The sequence below is a fragment of the Siphateles boraxobius genome, unplaced genomic scaffold (genome assembly GCF_051911475.1).
Source record: "Siphateles boraxobius isolate OS27281-9 unplaced genomic scaffold, OSU_SipBor_1 35, whole genome shotgun sequence".
NCBI lineage: Eukaryota > Metazoa > Chordata > Actinopteri > Cypriniformes > Leuciscidae > Siphateles > Siphateles boraxobius.
The window spans coordinates 12,660,169-12,672,290 of NW_027508975.1; the positions used below are offsets into that span (position 1 = coordinate 12,660,169).

Here is a 12,122-nt window from a genome sequence, read left to right on the forward strand (position 1 = left end):
TACTTTTTGATTGAGATATTTCGTTAACTTTACATGATGGTTTCAGCCATCTTCAGAAAAAAAATTATTAAAACATATTGCTTGAGGTCAGTGACTGTGTTTTAATGCTATAAACGTAAATCTGGAAAGTCTTATAAGCTCAGTAAAAAAGAGGAAAGATTTACATCATGATGACCCGCAAATGTACTAAATGAGCTCTAAATGAATTTTTAAGGAGTATAAAGACTAGGAAATATGATAGATTAGTGTTGGGTTCTTTACAGTTCGCTAGTAAACCTGTTTATCAGGGAAACGCATAGATCTGGTTTGATAGACCAGCAGTCCGGACTTAATGTGAAAATGTCAAGAGCGCAGATAATTCAATCTTAAAACTTTCTCGTTTCCATATCTTTTTCACTTTTTTTTCCAAAGTCAAACGTGTATTTTTACCTACTATATCTCAATGATAGTTAACTTCTCTTTGACATCTGTTATTCTTAAATTAAGCTAATTGTAATTACCACAGACTAACTGTGCTCCAAAAGTAAGTAACTAAAGATGACTTTGGGTCTTTGGAAAAGTTAAGTGAAAAGCAGTGTATAAGTAATTAATAAAAAATAAGCTTCGACTAGCTTAAACTAGCTCAATGAAAATGAGTACATCATTTTTTTATTAAATAAATAAATACATCTAACAGTAAAGTATTATAGTGTATAGGGAAATAAAACGTAATAAGGTAATGTGATAAATACTGTATTTTCCAAATAATATTTTACACTAATTTATTATATTATTTTTCACCGTATAAATTGGGTCTTTATGCATACAAATAAAAGTGCCTATTTAAAAAAAAAGGATGATCATTAGTGCACAGTGCACAGTATACACTGTACAGTGGCTGCTATTGTGAGGAATTCATTGAAACGATACGCTGTCCACAATGATACGCATCCCAGACATTAGTATCCTACATTGCTGTCACATGACCTCATCAATTCAGTGTCTATTTCAGTTATTAAAAAACCTTATCAAATCAGCTGCAATTTTGCACACCTCCTTCTTGACTTTTTTTCATTTGATTAATCACACTTGAAATGAATGGTTAAGTCAAGCAGGATCGCATTCTAGTATTCCATGAAGTGTTATCTGTTGTGTATTGCACATATTGGCAAATGGAGTACTGTAAATCATCCAGGTATTTCATCTGTACACTATTTACATGATACAATAGCGTTCAAAAATTTGGGCTTGGTAACATTTTTAAAAACTTTTTATAAAGAAATATACTCACCAAAGCTGCATTTATTTGATCAAAAATACAGAAACAGTAATATTGTGAAACATAATTAGAATTTAAAATTGCAGCTGAATATATTTTAAAGGTAGGCTAATTTATAACTGTGATGGCAAAGCTGAATGAATTTTCTCCAGTCTTCAGTGTCACATGATCAATATATTTATGACTTAATATATTTTATACAAACTGGTCAGTGGAGGAGATTTAAAATGTAGCAAGTATTTGCTAAAAAAGCTTTTCAGACATATGTAATCTTTCTTTTTTTAGAAGTGTCAACAATACAAAAATGACAATTACTGTATCCTCACAGTGGCTCTGGTGACTTTCTCCGGTTCTGAACGGGCCGACTGATGCATTGTGTGTGCGCTGATTCTGAGGTTTTGTTTGGAATACATGTGATGTACATGTAAATAAATATGTGATTCAGATTGCAAAGTTTAGGGTTCAAATAAACAGAACTTTCAGAATCTGAAATTCATTCAATTCATTTTGAAGATTAGTGTCACTTTACTAATCAATTTTGCATCCTTGCTAAATATATTTCTGACCTCAATCTTTTGAACATCAGTGTACACTGTGCATAATGTACATCACAGCAAGAAAAGTATGCTATTCTTTTTTCTTTTGAGGACATCCCCAAAATGGAGGTTTTGTCTAATTTAGCTAACGTCTGGATAAGTCTTTTTTGGCAATATTTTCTCCAAAAGTAAGCTATGACAAGTGCGCACACACACGCACACACACACACACACACACACACACACACACACACACACACACACACACACACACACACACACACACACACACACACAGACACCGTATAACTATTACAAAACCTTCAGACTGTCCTGTGCTGTTTTATAATCAGACAGATGGTGTTGACAGAAAGCAATGATTTGTTTGACATGATCACTTCCGGGCGGAAATATGAACTATAAGTTATAACAGCATATTGTGTGTTATATAATTGGTCTCTCTAAATGATTTGTTTGGTTTTTGCCATCATTTATCTTTTCACCACTTTAGACAGATGAATTAAAACACTGTTGTGCCTTATAAAGGTTAGGTAAAGTAATTAAAAGGTAAAAACTTTATTAATCCCATGAGGGAAATTTCCATTTGAGACTGCTCACAAGAAGCATAGATCTTAAATGAATATAAACCACCTATAAGCAACAAGTTTTCATTCAGTTAGTGTCTGGTATTGATCGTATGCTCATTTGTTTATCCTTTACACGCTGTTACGAAACTTTTAGCTTTATGGATTACTTGACTTTGTTTTATCAAAGAACCTTTTGTTTATTGGAACCTGTTTGAACCTTTTTCATCATCCTCATCGGGACCTGATCGTGACACAAGTCAATATAATAGTTCAATCAGATTTTGAAGGATCTTAAAAGGCGTACATTTGTATAACTGACCCTTCGCTGTGCTGTTTGCGCCTCAGTGCTGCCGTGTCCGCGGGTGTGGACGTCTCTGGAGAACGGCCGTGTGACGGTACACCCTCCAGGCCCAGCTGTGGAGGACACAATACTTCACTACAGCTGTCTGGAGGGTTTCATCCTGGTGGGCAGAAACAGCACACATTGCACTAAGCTGGGCAAGTGGGACTCACCCAAACCCGTCTGCCACTGTGAGTATTTATGTACTTTCAATTACAGAATCAATCTTTTAACCATTCCTTATAATTCTGTTATTCTCTTTTTCCTGTGTTTTGCTTCTAATGTAGATGACAGACATTATACAGGTAAGAATTATTTTTTATTCTTTCCATTGTACAATATGATAAGACCAATATTGTAATTATTAAGGAGACATGGACACTGGTTTATTCATAAATAGTTTTTGCACTGCTCTGATTTTTCACATCAATTAAATTTGCTACTTGGGTGGATACATATCTAGTGTTATCTCTGTGTATGCAGTCTTTAACGTATTTCTTAAATCATGTCAAACTGATTTTTGGCGAATCAAGTAATAGATACAAAGTGTATTTTAATAAACTATGCTCACAGATAGGCTATTAGAATATTAATGAAATAAAAGGCCACTTAAGTGTACTTACACAGAGTACTCTTCCATGACTGTTTTTAAAGGGATAGACAAACACAATCAGAGTTATATTTAATTAAAAATATTCTTGCTCTTCCAAGCTTTATAATGGCAGTGAATGGGGGGGGGGGGGGGAGATTTTGAAGGCCAAAATGCACCCATCGATCATAAAAGTAATCCATACATCTCCAGGGGGTTAATAAAGGTTTTCTGAAGCGAAGTGATCCGTCTGTTTAAGAAAAATATCCATATTTAAAACTTTATTAGCTATAATCACCCGCTTCTGGCAGATGAACCTAAGAATACTGCGCAAGTTGACTTGTGCCACAAGAGTAACCCATCTCGCGGAAATAGGGCTGTGCAGCAAACTCAAGCTCCTCTTCTCTTATAGCGAAATCCTACGACGGTGTTTTGTTCTGCTCTATCTTTTTTTATTTTTTTATTACATTTTTAAGAATTACAACTACAGTACAATGAGTAAACTAAATAAACAAACAAACATAAAAAAACCCATACAGAAACAGTGACAAACTTAAATGTTAAACAAAAATGTGAAAATGTTTACAGATTGAAACGTATTTTGCAGCTTTCTTATTTTTCAAACCCAGTATTGTGTTCAGGTATTGTTGAATTTCTGCTCTTAAAATTAAAAACAAAGGCTTGTTTCCTCCAAATTTACATTTATAAATACTAAATTTAGATAACAGAAGAAGCAGATTAAGTAAGTAATATTCCTTATGATAAGATTTGTCATAAGAGAAAAACGCAAATGACACATTTTTAAAGCACAGTTGAAAGCTTGGCATGATCTGAGCCTTAATAAAGGAACAGAAATCTGACCAAAAACAAACTGTTATTTTATGATGCAAGTTTAGTACTGCTTCAGTTCATTTTACAGTTTCCCCTGCATTATGTTGACTATTAGGGACAAGAAAATTGATTATTTGTCAAATTCGAATGACGTTTTAGTAATTTATGACAGTATGAGTGAGTTTAACTTGTTGATTGATCGATCGTTAATCTAGTAAATTATTTAATCCACTGAATCCACGTTGTGGTAATATAAAAACATCTCCCAACAGCATACTGTTTTCTTTAGCCTAATTCCTAGTCAAATTAAAATTATGTAGTTGTGTATATCACTTGTGATTGTATTTTGTATAGATATGGCCAGACATGCAGTCTACCAATAACATTAGAGCGACAGCACTACAAACGCCCACAAGCGACTTCACAGTACATAGCCTAGCGACATACAGCAACAAAGTCGCCGGCGGTGTAAACGGGGCTTAAGTTCAGGCCTCTTGTTCTGCTCTATCTTCTGCGCTTCTGCGTACGCCATTTCGTCATGCGTCAGGTCAAGGTTTACTCTTCAGCTAGCTATGAAAGAAGATAGTCCAATACACCTTGGATGGCTTGAGGGTGAGTAAATGATGGTATGATTTTCATTTTTGGGTGAACTATCCCTTTAATACACTAGTACAATTTAAATGTCAAATCAACTTTAAATGTTTTACTTCAAAGTACATTTTAAATCCTTTTAATAATATTTTGTTGTGCAAAGAAAAGTACACTTTTTAAAGAAATACAGTTTTATGTGTTGACTATGAAACTAAAGCACATGTAAAATACTTGATTATAATTTTAACTGTAGTATGTTATTTGATTTTTACATTTAAAGTTGATATATTAAAACATACTAAATTGCATGTCATCGTTGCAAAACTGTAATTACAAATATATTTAAATACATGATCTACAAGTTTTAACAGAACTTACATTAAATTATATTTTAGTTGACTATAAATGCTTGTCAATACATTCGGCAGTACACTTTAACCGTATTTCAAAGAAAATAGAAATTATGAAATTATATATAGAGATATACTCAAGTACTAGTTAAGTGGGTCAAAAAAGCACACAAAAAGCAGCTGATTGCATTTAATATAAATTTAAACTACAATACATTTTCATTTAATTGCAATTAACATGCAAATAAGCGTAAAAAACATTACATTCAGTTCACACTTAAGTACATTTTTTTAAAGTATATAATTTCCATAAGTACTCATTTTAACTGTATATGAACATGCACTTTTTTAAACAAGGGAACGTAAACGTCTTTTTTTTTCTTTATTTTATTATTTATTTTGAATTATAATAATATTTGTATAATATAAATTTTTTGGGGGGACTGAAACTTCCTCTGGTTTTGAATCTTAAATGCGCATTGTGTGTTTTACAATGGAAAACAATCCATGTTTTTTTTTCAAGAAATACACTGGCATTGGCATTGTTGAGTCTGAACTGAAGTACTCTGAAGTTCCCCAATCAAATAAAAGAGTCAATTGAAATTCTACTTTCCTGTCAAAAGGGGGCAGTATTTCATTCAGCAGTTAGTGAGTCACTTACTAACCTGTAGGGGGCAGCATTAGACAAGTTAATGTTGGTAATGCAATACCAGAATCATGTCAGAAGATGGCAGTATTGAGTGCACAGCGAGCCGTACATCCTTTTAAGACTGCTATTCAGTCCTCACCAATGAGATCCCCTTAATGCCATGCATATGGTATATATCTAAAAAAAATATTTGATTACCACAAAGGAAGCGGGACTGTACCTCAGTTTATATTGCGTACGGATTCCCCAATGGACTGCATGACCTTGACTTCCACAGGGCCAGATTGAGGTGAATGAATTGTACTCGTCCTCTAGTTTTGGCATGTGCATGACACTGTGTGCAGATCAGCCCGTGGTCTTTGCTGAATTGATTAATGGAGGTGTCACTGTCCCAATATGGCAGTGATGTCTGCAAACTGAGAGAGAGGGTGATGGAGGGCCGGCCAGCAGGAAATGAGAGAGGAGAGAAGGATGAAAATGAAGGAGGGGAAATGAGATGGGAGAGAGAGAGGGGGGGGGGGGGGGGTGGGTAATGTAGAGGGGGCACAAAAGTAGGGGGCTGTGGGATAAGAGAGATAGATTTGCAAAAAAGGCAATTTGGGAGGAGGGATGGGAAGAGTAGATGATTTATGAGCTACATCTACTTAGTAAATGGTGTTTTCTCACAGTTTACCTGGCTGGAAATACACTCCCAGGTTATTACATGCATTCTGATATCACCTAGGTCTGCTAACATCCATGATAATCAGCACACCAGTGGCTATATACGTATCTATACATACCTTCAACTGTTGCAGATCACATTTGTACTGTCTAATCTATTGCGTCATTACGATTGTGTACTTAAAGGGATAGTTCACCCTAAAATGAACATTTAAGTCATAGATTACTCACCCCAGTGTTTTTCTAAATCCGTATGCCCTTCTTTCTTTAATGGACCACAAAAGGAGATTTTTTGTGCTCATCCATATAACGGCAGTGAATTGCCACCAGCATCATGCTTTTTAAAAAAGACACAAATGTATCACAGAATGATCCCATTTGACACCTGTCATATATTCATATAAGTATTCTGGGGTTTACAAATCTTGACCTTGGCCGTTGGTCTTCGGTGCACAGCTACACAACGGCTCATTCCGCAGTTCACTCCTTCTCACACAAAAAAAACACAGAAGTTGTGAGATATCAAGATTAACAAAAGCACAACACGAAATACGACGCCTAGAAGTCACAAAAAGGTATCTGTGTACTTGACAGTCAGAATGAAAGTTGACAGATATGAACGTGCTAAAAAAATTTTTTTATGATGAACACAATGGATATATTCAACTCAGAATATTTTATATCGTATACCCCCAGAACACTTGGAATATACAACACGTGACTCATGAGTTAATTTGATACTTTTGCGTCTTTTTAAGAAAGCACGATGCTGTTTGCTATTCCCTGCCTTTATATGGACGAGTGTGAGCAGGACATTTAAAAGAAAGAGAAATTCTCCTTTTGTGGTCCATAAAAGAAAGAAGGGCATATGGCATTAGAACAACACCAGGGTGAGTAAATTATGACTTCATTTTCATTTTGGGGTGAACCATCCCATTTAAGGCTGCTTTGGACACAGACGGAAATCATTCAGTGGCAAATAATGAGCCAATCCATCCAAGAGGTCAAATGACACAAAATGTTAATGATGCTGACTGCAATTGCTGAGTTGATGTATAAATACTGTAGATATGACACTATAGAGAGCAACTACAACACCCTAGCAACACCTAAATGTATAAATAAATACCTACCTATCATTCAGCCCTATTTAACTTCCAATCTTTTTCTAGTTTGAAAACACATGGACATAGATGTAAATGTAAAATGGGTTTGTTCAAACCACTAACCCCATTAACTAAGTAAGTAGGAGCAATAATAATACTTACCTTAACAAGCATGGCAAATTAGCTGCTTATAGATCTAAACAATGACAACGAACTGCATTAGACTAGGGAGTATTGAAATCTCTGGCATTGAATACACCGTCTAGTCATTTAAAAAGGAATACAGAATATCCACAGAAGGCTCTGTCTGTGGATATCATTAGGCTTTAGTGGCTGAGACAGGATGATGTGGTGTATTGATTGATGAAATAGGTGGCTAAGAATGAGTGTAATGAAGGCTTTGTGTTTGTTATGGCTTTTAGTCATTAGACAAGCACACTGCTGCCCCCCGGAGAGAGGACTTTAAGAGATGCTGCCGTTCAATATCGGTGTGTTGAGAATGAAGCTCTGTGATTGGTCCACTCTCAACATGCAGCATGCCGCATTAGAGGATTTTAATTAAGAGAGGATGCACACAGCCAGTGTGATCTCTCTCTCTTTCTCTCTCTTCTTCACCTATCGATGGAGCTCACAGCATGTAAAAGGTCATCATATGAAAGGGTTTCAGTGTCCGTGTGAATGAAAGCGCCATGCTTGTTCGAGTCCGTTTTAATTTATCCTGTGTATGTTTCTATGCACCTTTGAATGTCTGTTTTGTCATCTCTCTGTGTGTGATAATTTCATGGGTAGCCAAGAAAAGGTCTCCCTCTGGATCGATTTCCCCAATGGCATTTACATGACATTCCGCAGTGCCCACTCAAACCTGGAACCAGTTTCTGCATCCACAGACCTAATCTCATTCTCAACAGAGAAGTCTGTCGAGTGGGAGAGTCAGACCGCAGAGAATAAACAACGGTTAGCTGGAGCTCTCCTCATTTTCTGAGTCTCGTTTTACTTTAAAAGTGTTGATAAATTATTCAGGAACAATCGCAGAATGTTACAACTTGGAATTGCAGAAATGGTTTACACCTCCAGCACAGCGTGTCAAAAAACTGTCCTATTTTCAGTTTTTTTCTAGTCAGAGTTACCTCCTGCACCTGCAACCGCAGATATCACTAAAATAAAACAACCACAGCTACTGACTTGTCACATATGTTAAGACACCTGCCACATTGACTTCCAGAAAATGACACATCTGTAATACCTAGCGGGTGATGTTCAACAAGATGCAGCATTCGTCACTGGACAGCACACGGGCTTAGTAAACCACACTGGATTTTTAACCCTTGGGTTATCGTGTTCCAGTTGCACATTGTTTAAGCCCTTGGCTAGTAATTAAAGCTGGAAGTGTGTCAATTTTTATTAAATGTTAAAAGAGAACCTTTTTTAGAGATTATACAGAGTGGTTTCTAGGACGTGGCTTGTCGGTTGCTGGGGGTTCTGGGTGGTCTCAGATCGGATGACGCGTTCACTGGCGTGAGGGCGGGACAATAACCTCTTCCCTCCAACAACCTGTCCCTCACATGAGACCGCAGCAAACGACAACGATCCAGCCAATTCCCAACAGTCAAAATCAAGACCCGGCCTTTTTTCTCCTCATTCCAGAAACAGTTTCGCTCAGATTTATGTCACAATAGGGAAGGAAACCAATCTCAACTTCTGTTTCATGCAGACTTTAATCCCTGTTAAATCCCTAGTTTTCAGGACTGTTCGATACCGAAACTGATAACAACCGGTTGTCTGTTGCTAAACTACCACACATTAACATTCTAGCAGTTGTTTCGTACGGTACACCTTGGCATTCATAACCCAGGGTTAAAGTGATGCTAACAACAAAATTAGTGTGAAACGTTGTTTAACCGTCGGTTAAAAGTGTCCCTAAACTGGGGTTCAAACATTTCCCAGGATTAACAGTAGCATGGAAAGCCTGAAATCAGATCCACTCACCTCCACATGTCCGCATCAATGTCTCGCAGTGATCCCAGATTGTGATCCCAGGGCTGTAAATGGTAAAGCTGCTTTTATCAGCTCTGTGATATATCAGCGTATCCATTGACCTCCATCATACCAGCTGATGATCAGCACTTCCTAGGTTAAGTGGCTCACCTGTGGGCAGCGTTTGAGAGAAACGATCCACGTAGCATCCTAATCCAGCGGACCAGTTCAGCTGCCGTTTCTCCTTTCTTTCCTTCTCTATGTACCCCACTCACACTCTTGATTACCATGCAAAGTTCTTGTGTACGCTTAATAATGTGACCATTGATTTGAATTCAAGTATTCTCTTGGCTCTAAAGGCTATATTTTGAAAAATAATGAATTGTACCTTGATGATCGCATGGCCACAAGAGAAATGATTGCATTAAACTGTGGCGTAACCAGGTTTACTATGACATTTATGTGCATTTCCTTTCCCAATTATCCCTCTCGCATATGTGTAATAGAACCAATGAGAGGACTTTCTTTACAAGCTGATTCATAATGCTCAGTATGCTCCGTGGATCCCCTACAACTGTGTGTGAGGGGAAGATGCTGATGCAATCACATCTGACTTGTTACATGGTTTATCAATGTCTTCCCTCCCTCGAATTCTTGCTTTTCCTTTTGGAGACCCTGAAAATACCTTGGCATCAATCCCCCTTATTCCTTTTCTGCCTATTCATTGAGCCCTGTGAAGGTGGAAAAGCACAAGGGTTCTCGAACAATGAAACGAGCGCTCCTATGACAAGTGCATCATAAGAGATGGACCATAAACATGAGGGATGGCAGAGCCAGGAATAGCAGAAAGGGTCCAACTCAACCCATAGAGCCATGGAGATTAAAGTGTGTTTTACTGAAGCATGGCAGATCACATTAACGCTACTGCATCCAGCCAAATGAGAAGCAGGGGGAGAGGAGATAAATGGGCAGGGTTGGTTGACAGTAAAGGATTAATGATGGCTGCAGAAGTGAAACTTTGGAGAGATGGTGAAGGCCGCAATTTCATAAAACACTTATGAGCCAATCAGAACCCATCCTGCTTTAAAGTGCTCGAGCATTTAAAGCGACAGACGAAAAAAATGCAGCGTGTGCTTAGAATAATCAGAACAATATTGTCCACTGGTGTAGACTCAATATAGTTAATGTTATAGTTATCTTTATAGTTATCATTATTGGTGTGAACAGGCCTTTATGCTCACTAAGGCAGCATTTATTTGATCAAAATTGCTGTGAAACTGTAACGGTCATCAGCTGACATCAGCACATCAGACTATTGTCATTCCCTCACAAACTACATCTCCCATAACTCACTGCCCGGACTCTTCATCCATTATCAAATTCACTTGTGTCTCATTATCTTGTTTGGCTCACCCCATATAAGCCTGGTTTTCTCATTCACTCACTGCGAAGTTTTGTATGTTGTTGCGCTGCATTTCTGTGCATTCTCAGTTTCATTGTCTCTTGGTTCTTGGATTTTTGCCTCTTTTGTGGATTCGCTCTTTGCCTCTGACCCTTGTTTGTTTGTTTGTACTTCCTTCCTGTGCTTGACCCTTTGCCTGTGTTTGATTACGATTCTGGATTACACTAGTAAACTGCATTTGGATTCTCAACCTTGTCTCGGAGCAGTTCTTAACAGAAACAGTAATATTGTGACATATTACAACTTAAAATGACAGTTTTCTATTTTAATATATTTACAAAGTAAGGGGATAAATATTCTGATTGTTCTGATCCAATCTGACTTCTGACCCATAAAGCTGCCTGAATCATAATCATAACATTGTTCGTTCCTTGGCCAGAGGAGAACTGCCACTGCCAGATGCTATTTTCTTCTAGATCTGCTGTACAGCAGAAACAAACTTTGTTGCATTATTTTCCTGTTTCACTGTAAAGCTGCTTTGAAACAATCTGTATTGTATAAAGCGCTATATACATAAAGGTGATTTGACTTGACAGAAAAAATAATCGCCAGTGCAGCACAGATGTCTTCTTATTATTAAATTTATTTAAGGTGCATAACAATGACTAACGTTTCGATGGACCTGCTGGAGGACTGCTGGAGGACTCTGATGAAGATGTAACTTTACATCGAAATGTTTGTCATTGTTATATGCACCTTAAATAAATTTAATATTAAGAAGACATCTGTGCTGCACCTGCGATTTTTTTCTGCCTTGTTTTGTCCTGCCCTGGTTGCACCGGATTGTTGTGGATTGCAGAAGCGCAGAGAACCTTCCTTTTCCTTGTGACTTGACTTGACTTAGATTAAGCCAGGATTAGGCCATAGTTCAATTAGGACATTTAAGTAGCTTTTATAAACGTGCCTTAGAAAAAAACATTACTGGTGTGCATCTTGAGACAAAACAATGGCATTGCCATAATGTATTTTAAAGGGCACCTATTATGCAAAATTCACTTTAACATGGCGTTTGAACATAAATGTGTGTTGGCAGTGTGTGTACACAACCACCCTATAATGATAAACATAATACCCAGTGCTTTTTTTTTAAAATCCCCATAAATCATAAGCATTGTCTCAGAACAAGCCATTCTCAGATTCGGGACAATGTGACGTACTTTTGCACAAGCCCCTCCTATGACTGTTG

At 37.2% G+C, this 12,122-nt stretch overlaps 1 protein-coding gene across 3 annotated transcripts in view; it reads left to right on the forward strand.

Annotated features, from left to right (window-relative positions):
* Positions 1–12,122, forward strand: part of gabbr1b (gamma-aminobutyric acid (GABA) B receptor, 1b) — a 137,686-nt gene that overhangs the window by 36,151 nt on the left and 89,413 nt on the right. For all 3 annotated transcript variants that reach the window (XR_013190460.1, XM_077196426.1, XM_077196427.1), the window contains exons 5-6: positions 2,727–2,912; positions 3,009–3,026. Coding sequence is in view for 2 of the 3 variants with exons in the window: in XM_077196426.1 (XP_077052541.1) it covers positions 2,727–2,912; positions 3,009–3,026 (204 nt within the window). In the remaining variant the exon portion in view is untranslated. The remainder of the gene's footprint in view (positions 1–2,726; positions 2,913–3,008; positions 3,027–12,122) is intronic.